The sequence below is a fragment of the Eretmochelys imbricata genome, chromosome 14 (assembly GCF_965152235.1).
Source record: "Eretmochelys imbricata isolate rEreImb1 chromosome 14, rEreImb1.hap1, whole genome shotgun sequence".
Lineage (NCBI taxonomy): Eukaryota > Metazoa > Chordata > Testudines > Cheloniidae > Eretmochelys > Eretmochelys imbricata.
In genome coordinates this window covers 4,055,308-4,076,175 of record NC_135585.1, presented here as the reverse complement: position 1 = coordinate 4,076,175, position 20,868 = coordinate 4,055,308, and the positions used below count along the sequence as shown (strand labels likewise).

Sequence of the window (20,868 nt, the reverse complement as noted above, 5' to 3'; positions counted from 1 at the left end):
AGTCAGTGTGATCTCACACACACAAAGCCACTCGCAGCCCATGATGTCGCCATTAACACACACAATACACCCCAGCTCTGATACAGGAGACCTTCCTCTCAGTCCTGGTTCCCTGGTCTCTTCCAGAGCCTCTGCAGCCCTGGCCTCTGGCGAGACCCCACCAGGCCTGTGATAGGGACCTCCAAAAATGTCCAGCATTGATCTGAAAAGATGTCAGAGGAGAGCCCACACAGAGCAGAGATCAGATCCCAAAACACTGGAAACACATTCGGTTTTGGTGAGAAAACTGGAGTGTCAGCAGTGAAAAAACAAACCACACAACCCCCTGCTCCTATTGCAGAGACGAGCGCTCTCTCCCACAGGGGGAATTAGATTGTGGTGCATTCAAATAGCTCATTCCAAAGACAGAGCTGCCACTCACTAGTACGCTGCTAAACCATTGCTAGAATTGCCTTAGGCCACGAGGAGGATTATTGTGTGAATTACGGTAGCGCCTAGAGGCCCCGACCAAGATCAAGGGCCATTGTGTATATCAGTATGGTATGAAACAGTCCCTGCCCCAAAAAGCTTCCATCTAAATGGACAAGACAGACCAAGGGAGGCTTATTAGCTCCCTTTGACTGGGAAACTGAAGCATGAACAAAACTAAGGGCCAGATTCTCTGATGGCATAAATCAATGTCACGTCATTGACATCAAAGTCACTTGCTCAGATTGATATGGCAAGCCAGATCGCCGGTGCCCTGAGCCGGGGCCTGAGCTACTTCTCAGAGGGGCCCCTGGGAACCAGAATGGCTCGTCCCCTTGGCTCCTGGCTCGCGCTCTGTGTTGAAGCTACAGGACTGCGTATGGCAGGTGATAAGGCTATTCCTGCCCGATGACTTGGCTTGCTCCTCTTTCACCTGTCGTGTGGTACATACTCTCTTTTACCCATTGTTCCGACATGCAGGCTCCGTCCCTCCCACCCTGGCGTGGCCATTGGAGAATCCCCCAGATGAGGGGATTCCAGTGGGAAAAAAGGGGAAGCTTTAAATGACCATGGATCAATGCCTCCAGCATAAACAAGTCTCAGAGCAATGACCCAGCGTTTCTGCGGTCAATAATTAACAAGGCAGAGAGCAGCAGGAGCTGCAGGGGGATCACCAGCCCATCGAGCCACATTTAGGCAGAAGGGGATGGGGCTGGTTGAGAGGCCCGCTGCCTGCACCGGGATTTCCATCGCAGGGACCACACCAGTGCCCTGGTACATTCTGCTCTGGGTGAGCGTATTCCATTCGTTAATTTCACTGCTCTGCACCTCTGGGCTATGTTTTATCCCCCACTGTGTATGTAATTAATTCTCAGTTAACATTAGTGGGGACATCCACTCCCCCATGTTCCTTCAGGGGAGACTGTCGGCTCCTTTCGCCACACTGTGGTGCCACGGGCCGGTCAAATCCACACAAGGTAACGATGATTAAAATACCTCCAGGTTGAAATGGAGCAACACAAAGGGCCCTATCCATGTGGTCGGCGGCAAACCGTTCCTACACAATCTGGTGCTAGCACTGGCAGCTAGAGATGGCGGAAAGGGGCACTGACTGGGAGGGGAGATGGGGGGACTCTTTGGAAGAGCCTGGCTCATCTTCGGGGGTAGCTGGAGGCTTAAGCAATCAGGATGAGGGGTAGACTGGATGTTTGAAGCATGGAGGAAAGAAAACACACCAGGCTGCTGCTCGGGCTTGGGGCTGACCTCACTGCTCTGAGATCCTGCGCTGTACATTTTATTTATTTATTGTTTTAAAGCTTTGAACTCGAGTGAAGAATGTGGAGGGGGGAGTGGGGGAGGGGGTTGCTCTTTGTGTTCCACCGTCCGAGCGTTCATTGAAAAAAGGAATTAAGCCTGTAATTCTTACGGCTGTGCAGACAGCCTTCAAAACGTGCCCCAAGTCTAACTGATGCAATGTCATCTGCCTGAGCCTGCAGACAGCCTGGAACAATTGCTCTGAGGTAAGTGTGACCTGCCTCATGCAATTCAATGAGGTGTTAACTCTGCAGTTTAACAACAGCCATTGAAATGTCAGCACTTGACCACTGCTGATCAAAGCAGGAAAGAAAGGCAAGGGTGGATCATATTCTGAAGCTCTCCTGGGAACGGAGTCTTGCTTTGCTGTCTCAAGTGGGTGGAACTTGGTTTTTGGGTGGAGCATCAGAGATCACCACTTCCCTCCCAAAATTGTTGTCCTGTGCCCAAAAGCGTCCTCTACTCCTTCCATGCTGGCATCCATGCGGCATGAGCAGGGAGTCAGAATAGGCAGACCGTACAGGATGTAGCAAGACATTAGTAGAAAGGAAGCATTCAGGATTCCCTTTCATGAACAGAGGGGCTGCATGCAGGGAGCCCCTACCCCCATGTCTTTTACAGGCCCCAGAGTCTGCAGCCTGCTCCTTAACTCTGTTTCCATGACGCTAATCCCATGTGAGTTTGCTTACAGCGAGGTTGCTGTGACTTCCCCTCCCACCTTTAGGAAATCAATCTATACCGCCTCCAAAGGAAGGCAGCATGATCTAGTAGCCACAGCAGTGCACTAGGGGCCACAGCACCTAAAGAATAATCCCAGTTCTCCCACCAATTTCATCGTTTCACAGAGTTTAAGGCCAGAAGGGATGATTAGATCATCTAGTCTGACCTTCTGCATATCACAGGCCATTAAATTTCACCCAGTCACCCCAGTACTGAGCCTTAACTTGGCTTAGACTAAAGCGTTTCATTCCTCAAGAGGCTCAGCTGCATGCCACAGGCAGAGAACAGAACAGCACAAGCTGCCACCAATGTCCAAGGCCCCTGCAGTGCCAGGGATTTGATTAGGTGGGACATACGCAGGTGCTCCCAGCTGGTGAGCTACACCCCACACTGCAGAGGAAGGCAGAAAAAAACCCCAATGTCACAGCCAATCTGACTTGCAGAAAATTCCTTCCTGACTCCAAACTGGTGCTCAGTAGGACCCTGAGCACGAGAGCAAGACACAGCAGCCAGGCATCAGATAAAGAGAAGATTTTGTACCAGCTCAGAGCCCTGATCGACCCTGTCTAGTGTCCCATCTCCAGCAGTGGCCAATCATTGGTGTGAGTTCTTGGGCTCCTACCCACACTCTTCCTCTAGGTCTGTCTCCCCATCACTCAGATGCAATAATCCTGACCTACTTCTCGGGAGGAGTATGGGTAAGGCTTCGTTAGTGCTTGCACGGTGCTTAACGATCATCCAGAGACAACTACAGCAGAAGTGAAAAGTATAATTTCCCAGAACATCCGTGGAATCTTGTCCCAATGGGGGAGGACCCTCTGCGATCTACTCACCCAGATCTGAGCTTTTGCCGGAAAAGAGAATCCAGATTCTGCCCTCGTTTCCTCTAAAGCATGTGAGATTTCCCCAGCTATGGTGCAACTGCAGCTTTATTTTCAAACTGAAACCTAGACAGTAATGCCATGCATTACTGGGGGAAAGGAATAGCTCTGTGATTTGAGCATTAGCCTGCTAAACCCAGGGTTGTGAGTTCAATCCTTGAAGGGGCCATTAGGGATCTGGGGCAAAAATTGGGGATTGGTCCTGCTTTGAGCAGGGGGTTGGACTAGATGACCTCCTGAGGTCCCTTCCAACCCTGAGATTCTTTGATAGTAGCATAAAATTCCCTTCCTAGCCCTGGCAATGCTTGTCCAAAACACAAACCGTTCCCCACCATGGGGAGTCGAGAAGCTAACCTCTCAAGGAATGTGCTGGCATGCCAAGCTATACTCAGTTAATTAAACCCATCAGCAATTTAACACCAAGCCTGTAACATACAATGGGCCCCATTCTGCTCTCGCTGACACCGGAGGAAAACAGTACTAGCTGCCATGAAGTCAACTCAGTGCCCCCTGATGGGAAAAAGAGAGGAGAATCCAGCGCAGGGGGCATAACCGCTCCATCCAGAGCATCAATGGTGTTGTTAAAAGGAAAACACTTCTGTTTCCAGCTGGCAACTTCTCTACAAGCTGGCTGTGCTTCTCAGCCGGTGAGAGAGCAATACAAAGAGCACTGAACACCGCAATGGGAAAGCTGCCTTTCCAGGCACACCATCCGGGAACTCCAATGGCCAGGGAGAAATCCTGGTCCAAACAGGACCAGCGGCAACATTCCCATTGATGTCCACAGGGCCAGGATTTTGCCACATGTCAATTCCCCAGTGTATCTCACCAAGGGAGAAAACCATCATGGGAAAGTCTGAGCGATGTCTTAGCTGAGCTACTGGCAAGCCTGCCTGCCTGCCTGCCCGCCCGCCGGGGGAGCCCAAATTGGCAAAGACATTCTGGCCTCTAAATTTCAGAGCCTCTATTTTTTGGAAGCCAGTCGACTTCCCGGTCAGATATTCCCTCCTGCATTTCTCTCCCACTGGTTTTACTGCTCACCAAATCAGCGTAGAAACTAGATCAGACTTTAATAGCCCCCTCTGGCTTCTCCTGCCTACGTCCCCTGCCTGTCACCCTAGTGGGATGTCTCAAGTAGTTATTCACAAAGGATGCTAATGCTACACACATGAGTTCGACTTTGCACGTGGAACAGGCTGCAGGGGTGGGTGAAAGCATAACAACCCATCTCGTCGGAACCGGCATCCACAGATTTACAGGCTCTGCTTCTAGGCGGGGTTAGAAATAGGCCCTAAATCTTCACAGGATCTAAACTAGCTCAGAAGGACCTGAACCACCACTCTCAGCACAAACACAGCTAGACCCTGTTCACCATCGCTGGCCAAATACCATTTAAATCAGCCATGTAGATGCTAGTCGGTCATTTTCATTTGGTTTTTGGATCAGGGGTTTGGTTTAGATGCAGGTTGGCTTGTACGCCAGCGTGTATGCTAAATGAATTTCAACAGCTCCTAGATCTGTGAATCTAATGTGACGGGGCAAGGCCAGATGGCTATGGAAAAGTAGTGGGAGATAGATATATTAGCTCCAGGCTAAACAAATCCCTGGTACCAGGATAAGTGAAATGGCAGCTGCTCCAGGTCAGTTAAGACACCTGGGACCAATTAAGAACTTTCCAGACGGCAAGGAGAAGGCTAGGTTGATTGGGACACCTGAAGCCAATCAGGGGCTGGCTGAAACTAGTTAAAAGCCTCCCAGTCAGTCAGGTGGGGTGCATGTCAGGAGCTGTGGGAGGAAGTTGTGCTGTTGGAGAGGCTGAGTAGTACACACCATATCAGGCACAAGGAAGGAGGCCCTGAGGTAAGGGTGAAGTGGAGCTTGAAGAATTGAGGGCTGCTGTGGGGGAAGTAGCCCAGGGAATTGTACATGTCATGTTTCTAAAAGGTCAGCTACCATAGCTGATACGATTAGGGTCCGTGGGCTGGAGCCCAGAGTAGAGGGTGGGCCCGGGCTCCCCACCCCCACCTTTGCCCCCTGATTAATCACTGAGACTGGGAGACAACTGAGACTGTGCAAGGAAGGATAACTTCTCCTCACCTCCCTTGCTGGCTTATGATGAAAATGGCTCAGTAGACTGTGACCCTTGTCTCTAGAGAGAGAAGGGTTACATGGAGGGTCACAGTGAGCCTCTGAGGCTAGCGAAATCCGTCAGGAAACGCAGGACCCACGGAGGCAAGGGCAGAGCTTTGTCACACTAATTACCGCAAATCTTCGTGTGCTCTGCTCAGTGGGGAAGAAGGAGCAGGTGCTATTGGGCTTCAGGGCACTGAATAAAACATTGGTCAACAGAGAGACTCCAACTAAGAGAGTCACACAGCGTGTAGACATCAGGCCTGGCGCAGTGGAATTTGGAACCTGGCTGGGGCGTGCACACAGGTCTGTGGGTGGGGAACTTACAGAGGTAGAGAGATTTCAGAGTAGCAGCCCTGTAAGTCTGTATCCACAAAAAGAAAAGGAGGACTTGTGGCGATTTCAGAGTAGCAGCCCTGTTAGTCTGTATCCACAAAAAGAAAAGGAGGACTTGTGGCACCTTAGAGACCAACAAATTTATTTGACCATAAGCTTAAGGTAGAGAGAGTGTATTTCCTGGAGTTAGAAGGATCAGAGCCTGTGGGATGGCTTACCTCCTTAGCAATGCAACCGGGGAGGAGGGAATGGGATGCCCCGTGCTGATCTAAAGAGGGAACTGACAGCACCCCAAGAGACAAGGTGGGCGAGGTGACATCTGTTATTGGACCAGCTTCTGTGGGTGCAAGAGACAAGCTACCCAGAGCTCCCCTTCAGGTCTGGTGTGGATTTTTCACACCCCTGCGTGACGTAACTGGGTCGACCTCACTTTTTAGTGTAGACCTGGCCTAGTCTCCTCCGTTCCTGAAGGGGGGAGCCAGCAGAGGGGGGATAATCCCCTTGTACGTGGTCACACAGCAGGGGCAGGAAGTGTACCCGGCTGCCACCTCCCCACCCAAGTGCCCTGAGCACCCCTCTCGTCGGTAGCAGGAAGGAATAACTAAACCCTCGTGGGAACGGAGGTGCCTTCCCAAGGACTATGCTGGGTTAAAGAAGTTACTGACCCCCAAGGGAGCCCTTGGTTCAGCTCTGGCTAAAGTCACCAGAGAAGGCAGCAGGGTGGTTATCTCGCTTGTCCTCTTCTCAGAAAGTTCCCATTAGCTGGGGCGAGGCAGCGTCTGCTCCTGGGAGGCCGGGGCTGACACTGACAATGCGGCATGGAGCCCCAGCCCTGGATCAGCAGAGGTGGCTGCAGGACTGCATTGGCAAAGGGGTTTGCAATTGCAAGGGCAGTGTGCACTTCACAGGCACCCACCCATACCTGCGTCCGGCCGCTGCTATCGGCCTTGTCATTCAAACTGACGCCGAATGGGAAGGAAACGTTCTTCCCTTGGCTGGGGCGGGCGACAACAATGTGCAAATCGCCTTCTTTTAAGTCCAAGGAAACGTCAGCACCCGGCCTTGGCTTCCCCACAAGCCTGGATCAAGGACAGCATCTAAAGCGCCACACACAGGACTCAGCAAGGTTCAAATAACCCTCTCACTAGGACGCTGACAGCTGCACCATCTGCTCTCTCAGATCCCTGTTGCCCTGCGCTCCTTTATGAGCCTAACTGGGATATTTATTTCCCGGCTGTTTATTTCAGGGAATGGATTTTTCCATCCTCCTTGGCATTTATGAGACGGTTAATGATTTTCCTTCGCGCCCCAAGGTCTTCAGCTCTGCCTTGGGAAGTGAACTTCCAACCACAAATGGGAATTTCAGCCCCCCTCTGGGTTAATAGCCCAACTCTTTGGACCAAGCTGCTCTTCATTTCCTGCATTCTCTTGTCTCTTTGATAAGTGATGAAGGAGGGTGCAGGGAAATCGCTAATATTTCATTGCATCCAAGCTCTCCAACAAACCAGCGCAGTGGTTAACTCCCTCAACCCTGTCTTTTGGCTTTCCTGGTCAAGTCATTGTTACTTGGTAACTAACTCCTGGTGAAGGACAGGCTGCCCATCCATAGCTCTCTGCACTTCACACAGTCCAGGCAGAGATCTCAAAGCACTTTGCAAAGGTTGCATCCCAATCCCCACCTCTCCCTGTGCCCTCGCCAGGACAGCTGGGACCTGGAACCCCTTGTTAGCCCGAGGAGTTGAACTCCTGGGGCCAGGGTGCTGTCTGTGCACCTTCCCAGCTGGGATTACTTCCCATTTCAGGGCCATCAGGACTTTTTACATGACACGTGGTCTGAACGGTCCTGCTGCAGCAAGTGATTCCAGTGGTAGCAGGAGAATCAGTGTGTGCTCCCCCGCACGTCTGGGTTTACTGTCTTAAACATGGGGCCAAGGAGAGTCATGGCGCCAGCCTCAAATAAATCTGGAGGCAATAATTAAAATAAATGAAGTCTCACAACACCCACTTCAAGAGAGAGAACTGGACAGAGGTGAAAGTCGAGGCACAAGGAGGGTAAGTGACTCAGAGCCAGCTCCTGCATCCTCTGATCCCACAAAGCGACTTGCCGAAGTCAGCATGTCTGCTGCAGAGAGCATGTGAGCATGTGTGCAAGGCTGGGCCCTTTCCTTGTGTCTCCTGGAAAAATCTCACCCTCTGTCATTCGTGGTTTTTCCACCGTCACCCAACCGCATTGCCTTGCTCCACACGCCAGCCTGGTGCTCACCTGTCTATGGGTTTTGCTAGTTCCAGTTTCCAGCGTGAAATTGATGCTAAATTCTCTTTTTTCACTCCCCGTTGACTCAGCTTTATTAATAAACCGTGTGTGCTGCAGGATGCTCCTGGGAACAGAAGTCCTTGAGAATGGGATACACAGGACAGTGATGAGTTGGCAAGACGGGCCAGCTCTGCCGGGGGAGGTGAAGATAAATGGACAAACCCAATGGGGCCATCATCTGCTGCGCTCTGAACAGAGCTTGCTTGGGAAACCCAACCTGCGCTGGCTATAATCTTCTTTCCCATCCCCTGTTGCAGGGGAAACCTAGATCCCTACTTGGGTGTGCCTCTCGTTTGAGGCCCTCCCACCCCATCCTTCCCCTGTCTTTGGTGCATGTGTATCTCACTGCCTATCTTCCCTTTCTGCAGCTCTGAAACTCCCTTAGCCCCCTCACACACACACCCGCCCCCGATAAAACCAACCACGTCTGCTCCTCCGCTGCTTGCCGGGTGCTCTTGTCTTTCAGCGATTGCTTGGAACAAATTCCTTCTTTGGGGGCAAAACAATTGTGTAGATTAAACCATGGCCCAGAGGACGGCGTCTCATTCATTGCACGCTGGGCTTGCTGTGGGGGCGACAACGCTCTTGGAGAGAAAATTGGATTTCCCTTAGATTTTAAAAGAGGTTTGAATTTTAGACAAAGGAGCCAGAGCTGCATTTCCCTCCCCCTCTCTTTGTGTTATGGACACATGGGGAGGGGGGGCCAACCCTTTAGTTCCCCAGCTCCAGATCAACTCACCCTGCATCGATCCCCCCCCCCCCAGTTGTGGTCCTCCTCCCACGAATGCAGCTGCGTCTGGGCACGAGCACACCACCGGCTGTGAGATGCACACGCGGCACGGCAGCTGAATTAGCACCAATGCATGCCACTTTGGCATCACCCCCCCACCCCCACCCGTTGCAGCGACATGCCAGCCCTGCCTCTGTTAAATCCCTGTGCAGAGCCGAGGGATTTTCCCACGTCTTATTCCCTCTGCGTCCTGCAAGGCGAACTTGCCCCCTTCCCTTCTTGCATCGGGGGAGGGGGCTGCTTGCTTTAGCTCAGCCCCCTGATCAGAAAAGCTCCCCCCCCCGGCACAGAACCTGTCCACCGGTGCAAGGAGAGCCGCTGCTTTGCATGACGCAGCCGCTGTGCGTGGGGAAGGGGCAGGGGGAGGAGAGGGTCCCTCTTCGCCTCTGCTGCCGGAGGAGCCCTTCGGAGATGCTCCTGCGGCGCTGAGCGAGCCTGAAGCCCGCGGCGGGCGCCTGCCTGGGACCGCACCCCAGCACGAGAGACTTGCAGCAGGTGAAAACTTCTGGAGGGGGAAGGCAGCTCTGGGAGAGGCTGCAAGGCAGGGCTGCCCGCGGGAGCGGAGATCTGGCCAGGCTGGGGCTCTTGCCCACTTGGCTGCTGCTTCTGGGGGGCTCCGAAGAAACAGCCCCCCCCCCCACCCGGCTTGTTTGGAGCCAGGGACAGCCTGGCTTGGTGCAAAGGGGGAGAGGGTGCCTTGCCGGCTGGGATGCTCTTTCCCTGCTCAGGAGCCTGTGAGTAGCTGCGGGAGGGGGGCTCCGGTTTGGGGGAATAGCCAGCTCAGGGAGAAGGGGGGGCTTTTTAGGGAATGGGTCTCAGTTTGCTACCAGGAGCTGGGGGAGTTTGCAGAGTCCTTCACTTGCTCCTGGTAGGGGTGGGGGTGGAGGGGAAACTGTGTCTGTGTGTATTGGGGGGGGGGTTGATTTTTTTCTGGGCCCTCTCCCACCTTTTCCATTCTTCTCCCTCCCCATCTTTACTGAACCCTTTGGGGCTTTTTGCACCCATTGAGGCTTTCCCCCTCCTCTGGTCTCAGCAGCGGCTCTGGCAAGGAGACTGCCCCCCCCCACACACCCAGCCAGGGACGTGCTGGAGCTGCTAGCCCCCAGACCTCATTCCCTCTCATCCTGCCCCCGCCCCATGCTGGCTTTCCTTACCCTCTGCCTCTCCCCACTCATCCCGTGCCCAAGGCAAGGTAGGAGCCAGCGCACAAGGCAGGGGGAAACCCCTCCCACACTGAGCCCAGCCCAGGGGGGCTCAGCCCCCTACCCCTTGGGAGCCCTGTTCCCGGGGATCTGCACAAGAGAAGCCCAGCAGGTAAGATAAGAGGGGCTTCTCTGCCAGCAGTGGCCCTTCTGCTGAAGGTGCCCATTAAGACCTTCAGCAGAGTCGCGTTGCTCCTGCCACCGCGCAGCCGGAGCTCCGGCGAGGCCAGAGCAAACGCCCGCTCGCCTCGCGCAGGGCTGGTGCTCGGACCGAGGGGCAGGCAGCTGTCGCCGGGCTGTGCTGAAGTTGCTGCTGGAGGGGACTGTGGGAGTTAGATGGGATGGGGTGGGGCGGGGGGAGGGGAGAGGACGTGCAGTGGGAAAATGTGCAAGAGTGTTCGGGGTACTTAGCTAAAAAAACCTAAAGATTTGCCTGGGTGCCTGCGTTTTCCTGAGCACTGGGAAGGGCGTGGAACAGGTTTCCCACAGAAACTGGCTGCAGCAACAGTTCCTTCTTAGCTCCTGGGTCGTCATAAAACCTGCGGGCACATTTTAATTGGTCTCATCGAAATAAAGTTCGTCCGTGCTACTATTGTATTTGATTTGCCAGGCTAACGTCATTCTTGGGATAACTCTACTGCCGTCAGTGGGCTTTCCTCAGGGCGGGGTTTGGCCAGTAATATTTTAGATATTACGAAAACAACAGGAAGGAACCTGCCTAGCAGTGGTCTAGCTAGGTCAGCCTCCTGAATAGGGCACAGACTTCAGAGGAAGGTACAGAAAAACTGCAAGAGCTGGTCGTGGGAGAAACTGTCTCCAGGGAACATTCCCTCCTGACCACGCCCCAGCCCACAACCCCATCAGCAAGAAGTTGTCTTAAGACCTGAAGCAGGAGGGTTAAGCAATAAAGAGGGGGCTTCTTTACACTTGTTTTGTTCTCTGTTTGATTTTTAGATCTCTCTGCCCCACTCCTGTAAACAAACAAAGGTGAGAACTCATTTCATCTGAATTTTACCTGCCCTGTGAACAACGGCACCATGGATCTGGCGTACGAGTTGCCCAATGTCACTGAGTTCTGGTTCTCTTCGGCCTCCCAGTTAGACAACTTCTCCACAGAGATGTCTGCCAACGCCTCCCAGAACACTACGGGCCAGCATTTTGACCTGACCAGCAATGCCATCCTTACCTTCATCTACTTTGGGGTGTGCATCATAGGCCTGTGCGGCAACACACTGGTGATCTATGTCATCCTCCGCTATGCCAAGATGAAGACCATCACCAACATCTACATCCTGAACCTTGCCATCGCAGATGAGCTCTTCATGCTGGGGCTGCCATTCCTGGCCATGCAGGTGGCTCTGGTCCACTGGCCCTTCGGCAGAGCCATCTGCCGGATCGTCATGACTGTGGATGGGATCAACCAGTTCACTAGTATCTTCTGCCTGACCGTCATGAGCATCGACAGGTACCTGGCTGTGGTCCACCCCATCAAATCTGCCAAGTGGAGAAGGCCAAGAACGGCCAAGATGATCAATGTTGCCGTGTGGGGTGTTTCCCTTCTGGTCATTATGCCCATCATGATTTATGCTGGGATCCAAAACAACCATGGAAGGAGTAGCTGCACCATCATCTGGCCAGGCGAGTCTGGCGCATGGTACACAGGGTTCATCATATATGCCTTCATTCTGGGCTTCCTGGTGCCCCTCACCATTATCTGCCTTTGCTACTTGTTCATCATTATCAAAGTCAAGTCCTCTGGGATCAGAGTGGGCTCCTCCAAGAGGAAAAAGTCGGAGAAGAAAGTCACCAGGATGGTCTCCACCGTAGTGGCAGTCTTCATCTTCTGCTGGCTTCCCTTCTACATATTTAACGTCTCCTCCGTCTCCGTCTCCGAATCCATCACCCCCACACCCTTCCTCAAGGGTATGTTTGATTTCGTTGTGGTCCTCACCTATGCCAACAGCTGCGCCAACCCCATCCTCTACGCCTTTTTGTCCGACAACTTCAAGAAGAGCTTTCAGAACGTTCTCTGCCTGGTGAAGGTCAGTGGCATGGATGATGCCGACAGGAGCGACAGCAAGCAGGACAAATCCAGGCTAAATGAGACCACGGAAACTCAAAGGACTCTGCTTAATGGTGACCTTCAGACAAGCATCTGAGAGGACTCCAGGATTGCCCTTTTCAGCTGTCCTCTTTCCTCCTCCTCCCCACTCCTTTATATGGCAGTAGCACACAGCAAGTCAGGTCAAGAGTACTTGGTCGTTGTTTGCTTGTCTTAGGGGATGGTAATGCAGGGAGGGGGGCCTCTGCCAAGAGTAGCCTCTTAGCGGAAGGCAGGTTGGTTTTGAATATTCAGACAGATGCTGCTCAAATGCAACTTCATACATGGAAAGACACATACACACACACGAGGGCAGCACTTGGAGGCATTTCTGCTAGACTTGGTTACACATGCCAACATGCTCCATACTGCATGGGTCACGTATGTCTAGACAGAGCTATTCATGGCTGTTTCTTTGCAAAGCAGTCGACCCAGCTGGAAATGGGAGAGAGCGGTCTTAAAAATCAGAGCACACACAGTGAGATCCTCCACTAGGACATGAAGAATATTTCATTTTATTACCCAACTAGTAAAATTTTATTTTTTTAAGACTGAATCTCCTGAAGCTCCCCTAGTTTTACGAGAATATTACTGTATTTATTTACAAGGTGCTTTTCCTGCCACCGGAGAAGCAACAGATCAGAATGAAAGAAATCACATCGGAAGGAAAATATCCCGGCCCCAGTACAGTGTGTGTATGTGTGTGAGGGTGGACAAATAGGACTCAGACCTCCTAAGAGATCTGGAACCCAATTTCCATTAAAATTGATGCCTCAGGGCAGCCTGGAAAATCTCCGTTGATATACACACCTGTGCAGTCAGATACACGGTGGTGGTATATATGTGAGCAGTTATATTTGTGGTGGACTCACCTGACCTGGACTCTGCCCACCGGCCCATCTAGCCAGTGCTACCTCTCACATCCCAGACCTTCGAGCAGCTTCAAATACAGCCACCTTCCCGCTTAAATCAACTTGCCATAAAAAAGCCTTTCTCCTCTCCCTCATATGTATAATGTTTCCCTTCTTTCACCTGAAATGAACTAGAAACACTGCTCCAAAGGGCGGCATGGGCCATCTTCAGTCCTGAGCTAGTGGTGGCTTTCCCGTCGTCCCCCAGCCACTGCTTTTCTGTTGTTTTCCCCCAGGGGAATGTGGCAGGGACTTTGAGCGAGTGCGTTGTCTGAGAGGCATCAGAGACGAGCAGCAGCACCCTTCACATGGAAAGCACCTGCACGTGTTCAATCTGCAGCCACACAAGCACAGATTCGGAGTGCCGTTCAATTCTAGCATTCGTGATGCTGTGGCGGAAACAGCTACCGGAACATTGTCGAGCTGTACGTTTGGTGTTGTTGCATGCACACACGCACACAAAGGCTCTAGGGAAGCCACTGGCTCTCTCTCTGGCTGCTCAGCGAGGCCTTTTCCGCCCTCGTGCGTGTTCTGTTGATGTTCCTGGGCTAGCAAGACTCCTGGGGTTGTCAATTACAAGCCGCTGGCCATCAGTTATTACAAGGTGGATGCTTTACTTTGCCGTTGGTCTGAGCGTGGACGTTTCTGACGCTGCAGACGTGGTCTAAAGAAGGTACCAAGGGAGAGGCTGAGGGACATTTGACGACTCTGTCTAAAATGTTGACAGATGCCAGGCCTGGTGGGTGTGTGCTTGGCTTGGTTCTAAAATGTAAACGCTCGGGGGGTGGGGGGGAGTTGGGATTCTGGGGGAAATGAGCTGCGATACTGCTGGGCGAAATTTTCTTCTCAGTTACAGTGGTGTAAATCTGGACTAACTCTCTTCAGAAAGCAGAGCACGGCTTCTCCACACCTGTGAAGGCTGCTGAGTTGTAGGCAGCTGTAAAGTGCTTGGGGGAGTCGAGAGCCGTGGTGCCAAGATACTATGGTGATAAATGTAAATACGTCAGCTGGGTCAGGGAGGGTCGCATGCTGGAGGCTAGAGCAAATGTTAATTGCTGGGTTCATCTGTAGAGAAATCTACTGCTGCTAATCAGATCTGCTCCTTACCCCCAATCCACCCTGTCAGAGTGACTGTAGGGAATAGAAAAGGAGGACTTGTGGCACCTTAGAGACTAACACATTTATTTGAGCATAAGCTTTCATGAGCTACAGCTCACTGCATCGGATGCATGCAGTGGAAAATACAGTGGGGAGATTTATATACATAGAGGACATGAAACAATGGGTGTTACCATACACACTGTATTTTCCACTGAATGCATCCGATGAAGTGAGCTGCAGCTCATGAAAGCTCATGCTCAAATAAATTGGTTAGTCTCTAAGGTGCCACAAGTCCTCCTTTTCTTTTTGCGGATACAGACTAACCCGGCTGCTACTCTGAAACCTCTCATTACGTAGGGAATAGGGAAACCCTGTGGCTTAAGGGGTCTGAATGGGGGGAAAAGAGAACAGACATTTTTTCCCTTTAAACCGCCAGTAGGTCTCCAATTGCACCAGTATAACCAGCAACCGAGACCTGCTCTCTTGTGACACGGTGCTTTCGGGAGAAGAGAAAGCCCAGGGGAGTGGGAGTGACCTCTTTAGAAGCAGGGAGGGGAGCTGAATGTTTGTTCTCCAGTGCTGTGACGTGCTAGAGAAACCACACCTGTATTACGGCCTTGTAGATTTCAGAGGGGAAGTACATAAATCACAGTTTCTGGAGGGAGAAAGCTCACCGGGTACACAGCCAGGCCTCTCTCCAGCTCTCACCTTGTTCTCTAGTCAGTCCGAGGCATTTTGGCGGCGCTTGTCACCCTAGTGTCTGAAAGCTTTACAAGTAATTCCCCTCCTCCCCCATTTTACAGGTGAGGAAACCAAGCCTTGCAGAAGTTAAAGCCAGTGTTTTTCAACGTGGTTTCTCACTGGGCCGACTCCATTCCCTGGGTGCTGACGTGCCTCAGGCCGGGCACCCAAAAGTGGAAGCAGCCCAAGCTGGGTGGGAGTTGTTTGAAAACTTTGGCTCCGGCCGTGCCCAAGCTCCCGCTGGGAGCCTCCCCACTCCCAGTCCTGTGCCTCAAATACAAGATTTCTCCCCCTTCCCTTTGTAACCAGCCCTGATCCTTCCACCTAGCACCACGCCTCCAAAGCCCACAAGTGGCATTCAGTGCTACAGTCCGTATTCCCTAGAACCCCACCCCCCCCGGTACCCCTGGGCACGGTTGGTTACAACAGCGCAAAATACGTGCAAGGGGGTAGACAGAGCGCCTCAGTCAGACAAGGAACCATTTACACCGGGGTCAAGAGCTACCCAAGGTGCATGGCCATGGAGGAGCTGGCCCCTGGGTTTTAGCTAGTGTAAACTAGTGTCCTGGTGGTGCAAAGCAGACTTTTGCACAGTCGCTTCCATCAAATGAATGTGCCCTTCATTTGTTTCAAACCAGAATCTTGATATGTTCCCCTCTCCCCTCTGAGAAATTTTCATTTACATTTAACACCTGCTCAGGGGTGAAATTCTGCCCTCAGTTACCGACATGCAACCCCATTGCCTTCAAAGGGGGTAACTGACATCCCGGTTCACGCACATAAGCAATTTCCTCCTCCCCCCCCCCCCCAGCTGTCTTTTCAAACACAGGCCGGAGAACAAGAAGTTTCACACACACACACACACACACACACACACACACAGAGCCACAGCCCTTTCGCTTGCTGCTGGCCAGGCGGCAGGGACTCCGTTTTATCTCGGGGCTGTCTGAGGTATGTTGCTATATGCCATTTTTATAAGGAGGAAGTAAATATTAACCAAGACTTTGCAACAACAAAAATAAAATATACTAGTGATGAGCTGGGGATTAAAAACAAGAGGAACGTGTCACATTAAAATGAAATATGGTGTCATGATTGCTAGGCTTGATGCAGCTGGGAGCCCTTTGTTAGGCACAGGTTTAGTGTTACAGCATTGGCAATGCACCAACTGGGTTGGAAGTGCTGAATATCTCGTGGGTAGCGTGGGAGTTATTTGTACGGCAGGAAGGTAGCGGGGGGGGAGAGAGAGAGAGAGAGAGAGAGAGATCTGCTTCAGCATCTCTCTCCTGATGAAAGGAGCTGCTATTTGCAGGACTTCTCCCACAGAAACCTGGAGCAAGGCTTTACCCGGAGCCTGCTAGTGAGTTGCGTTGTGTAGCAACACGGAGCCCTGTCTACACGCAGAAATGGCACCTCTTTGACTTAAGTCGTTTTTTTAAAAAAAATCAGTGGAAACGGTGGGAACTCGCTTCTTTCAGTGTAAGCGGGACTTACAGCGGTTTAGGTTACACCTGCTCCCGGTTGAATGAGACCAATCCAAAATAAGCCTCCTGGTTTTAAATGAAATAGGAGTGTACCCATGGCCGTTGGTTTAAAATCGCACCTGAGGATTAAACCAATGCAGCTTGCTGGTGTGGACGTGCTCTGAGTGGCAGAAAAGGGAAGGAGATGAACAGAGTTGGCTAGCTGTAAAGTGTGCCCAGAAGTCTAGTCTAAGAGCAAAACCTTTTGGAAAGTTAAATGCTTGGCTACTTCACACCGTACAAACCATGGGGCTGAGCTTCTGGTCCTGGGAACAACTGTGCAGTTAAGGCCAACTTTTTCCAGAAGAGGCTGCTGATGTGGGGTGCCTCATTTTTCTGGGGTCCCCCCTTGCTCCTGGCTTTCAGAAGGGCTGAGCACCCACAGCTGCAGCTGACGTCACTGGGTGCGGAAGGTCAGCCTGGCCCCAAGAACTGAGGTCCCACTTTCTAAAAGCTTGGGCCTCCGTGAGGATGAATTAACGAAGCACCGTTTGGCCCCCAGACACGCTCGAGGCAAGAGCAACAGTCCATAAAACAGTTTGGGCCTGATCTGGGACCCGACTCAGCCCAAACCCCTATGATATGAAACGAGTGGGATGTCCGGCCACCCCTGGGGTGAGAATCTTCAGCCTTGGGGAACATGCAGCCTCCACCTGGGGGTGGGGGGGCAGGGTTCCAGCAAAACCTCCCACTGAGCGGTGGGTGCAGCCTCCAAAGGCTATTTGGAGTAAGTGGGAGCATCTTGGGAGCCGATAGGAATTTCCTGGGTGCCTATGGCCATTGTGCAGCGGGGTTTGCTCAGGGACAGGCATATGCCCCACAAACACCAGTGCACAGTGGCCCCACCCCGAAGCAGGGAACCACGCCCCGGCTGCAGGGCGTGGGTGCGTCAGGATGGGCTGGTGGCTGCTGCTGCTGGCCATCCTCCTCAACCACCAATGCACAGTAACCACTTTGCGCAGGGGCGCGTGCTGCCTGCCTGTGCTCCACATCCAGGTCCGGCGGCCAGGATTCTCCCTAGAGTAAGGGCTGCAGCACCATCAGGAGTAGCCCACTCTGGGAAAGCTGAGGGGTTCTGTGCACCAGCCTTTCGCCCACCTACCCTGCCCCTGGCCTGGGCTCAGATCAGAACTCAGGTCACAAAACACGACAGGGGCGTCTCATCTTCTTCCCTCAGCTCAGGCAGATCATAAAACCCACTCCGGGCTGCGTCCCAGACAGCGCCTGCTGGGGGCGGGCCCCCGGCCGGAGACGCAGGGACTGCTGCAGGTCTGGGCTGTGATGCACGGGGGAGCAGTGCGGAGGTACAGAACATGGATGGGTGGTGGCAGCACTAAGTGGTCTAAGCCCTAAAGTCACCCGTTTATTCTATCCCGATGGCATTTTTACTGCCTGGGAAGAGAGCTGTTTTGGCTTCCTTCAGATTCTTCTGAAAACAATTCTGCCGCGTTGCATGCTTGTTCCATCGCGGAGGTGTCTTACGCGCTTGATTTTCAAGGGAATTTGTCCTGACAGATGGTACATTCGGAAACGCCTGGTGTGCCCCCAGCAAGTGAAATTAACCAGGAGATTTACAGCAGGCGTGTGGATTTTGGAGGTCTTGTGGTGGCGTGCAGGGGGGGGTGTATTGTTGTTTCACACATTAACGAGCCCTGGGGGAAGTCCAAAGAGGTTAATCAAAACTCCTCTCAGTCCTAGTTGGGGCTGCAGTAGCAGAGCACAATAAACCTCAAGGATATTGGGACGCAGAGAGAGCGCCATTAAAGCCATCCTTTCCAAAGGTGGTTTCCTTCTGCTAGCCAGCATGGGCCTGATCCTGCAATCCTATTTGGTTATAGGTGCTTTGTTTATTGTAGGGTTGCTTGTGAGTGATGTGTTGCTTTGTTTATTGTAGGGCTGCTGCTCAGAATGCTGGTTTGGTTACTGGGATTGCTGACGAGTGCCAGTTGGTTATTGTAGGACTGTTGCTCAAGAGTGCTTGGCTGAGCATGCTGGTCCAGTCCCGGGCACACTCTGGGATTAGCTGTTATGCCAGGCTGCATAGTGGTTTTGCGACATGGACAAATATCCCGTAAGAACTCAGTCCTGCAGGGTGCTGAGAGTGTCAGCTCAACGCCCTTTGATTTGGAATCGGAGGAAGGATAAGCCAGATCTAGAGATGAAAAGTAGGAACCCTCTATCTTGTCATTGTGCAGCTGGTGTATCTGTCCTGATCTGCCTCTGAGTTCAGTGTGGCTGCCTAGCCATGGCTGAGGGACCTGAACATGTCAAGCAGTGATACTTTGCATGTCTCCAGCACCTCCTTAGTGTGGCTCTTAAAGCATGTTAGCAACGGGAATTCATTTATCCTCACAACCCATCTGGGAGTGAAGAGACGAGTGCCACCCCCGTGTTACAGATCAGGAAACCAAAGTGGAGAAAGAGAGAAAGTTACTTGCTCAAAACACACAGCGAGCCAGTCGTAGAACCAGGAAGAGAACCCAGGAGTCCAGGAGTCCAAAAACCCAGGGTTTTGCGTTAACCACTAACCCCTGCTGCCTCTCACCGGCCCATGCCACCAGTGTATGTGGGGGAGCTATAAGCAAAACTGGAAGGAAGTGGGAGAAAATCTTGCCAAAGGCCCCCAGGCAGCAGTCTCCAGCTGGCAATAACCAGACAGCTTTGGAATCCATCTCAGGTCAGGGAAATTGAGTGCACTGGGAAAAATTATCCCCTAAATCTCAGACAAAGATGGGGAGAGGGGACAAGCACAGGCAGGCTGGGCTTTTCCGCCAGCTCAGTGACAGCAGCAGAGACTGGTAATGCAGGCAGCTGCTTCTCGCTCAGTCTCTGAATAAGGAGTGATGCTGGAGCGGCGGCCAGTGAGTCAGTCTCTATTCAGCCTCATTGCAGGGCAAAGGCATCACGGCAGGGCAAAGGCACATGGAGGATAGGTTCACCAATGGCTATTAGCCAAGACGGTCAGGGACGCAACCCCGTGCTCTGGGTGTCTCTAAACCTCTGACTGCCAGAAGCTGGGACTGGACGGCAGGATGGTCACTCGACAATTGCCCTGTTCTGTTCATTCCCTCTGAAGCATCGGGCACTGGCCCATCAGAAGACAGGATACCAGGCTAGATGATCATTGGGCTGACCTGGTATGGCCATTCTTATTTGTGACTCCTTCCAGTGTCCAGTGCCTGAATCTCCCCACATCTGCCCATAGATTTGGCAATGCTCAGGGCACCCTGGAGGCCATCTGTGCAAGACAGGGCAGCTCCTGGCAAGCTTGTTCTGCCATCTGTGTTGTACCCATCCTGAGCATACGCTCCACAGTTCTCCAGTCCTGCCCCTCCCACCAGCATGACAACGAAATGGGGGCAGTGCAGTGTAGTGGTCAGGGCAGGAGCGTGGGAGTCAGCGCCCCTGGGTTCTAGTCCCCTTTCTCCCACGCAGCTGCTGTATGACACTGAGCCAGGCACGTTCCCTTTCTGCACCTCTGGTTCCACAGCTTTGCAAAGCCCTGGAGGAGCTGTAGCTGGAAGGCGCCAGGGAAATGCAAAGCATTATCAGGGAGTACATGCTAAAAGGATGAAGGAGGCCGGTGCCTCAAGCAGCCATTGCAAAGGGAGCACAACTGGCTCCTGCTCTGAGGTAGTCACATTTTACACCAGTGTAAACACTGGCACAAGGTGCAGGGCCATGGCAAATCTACATCATTAGCTTCAGCTGGCCCCATGACCGCTGACTTAGTAACGTCTCTCTCAGCTGGGCAGAGAGGGGAGAATGGAACTGCTGGGCATTCTGCCCCAGCCCCCTCACGCTGGTCCGACTGCAGCATTGGGCTCCAGGAGCTGCCCAGCCCGTCTCGCAGGGCCTTGGGGGGGCACTGCAGGATTCTTTTTAAAAAGAGGGATTTGTGATCGGGCAACGGGAGCACGGTTTTGCTTTTCAGGGCAAGGCCCCTCCATTTGTGCTGTGTGCATATGTACAGCGCCCGGCGCGCTCACGGCCCCTGAGGCTCTCACAGTACCAATGAATCACGGTTAGAAAAAGCCACAGACTTTCCCCCTTCGCCCTGGGATTAGCAAATCCACCCTGGTTTTGCAGGGAAGATACAGAGATGCCAAAGCCAGAAGGGACCACTGTGATCCTCTAGGCTGACCTCCTGCATAGGACAGGCTGTGGGTCTTCCCAGAATTAATTCATAGCCCCTGGGAGAGACCTCTCCCCCTCACCCCTCCCTGCAGGAGCCAAAGACTCAGAAAATCCTCCTGGCCGTTCTCATCGGTCTACTGGCCCTTCCTTCAAGGTCTGACCCCCTGAACTGCTGGGAAGCACCTCAGAGCCTCTCCCA

The 20,868-nt window shown here is 52.7% G+C and overlaps 1 protein-coding gene across 1 annotated transcript; it reads left to right on the top strand.

The window, feature by feature from the left end:
* Positions 1 to 11,192: 11,192 nt before the first annotated feature.
* On the top strand, positions 11,193 to 12,314 carry SSTR2 (somatostatin receptor 2). The gene has a single exon (XM_077833930.1). It carries the CDS (start codon positions 11,193 to 11,195, stop codon positions 12,312 to 12,314), a length of 1,122 nt encoding a protein of 373 aa, XP_077690056.1.
* Positions 12,315 to 20,868: the final 8,554 nt, after the last annotated feature.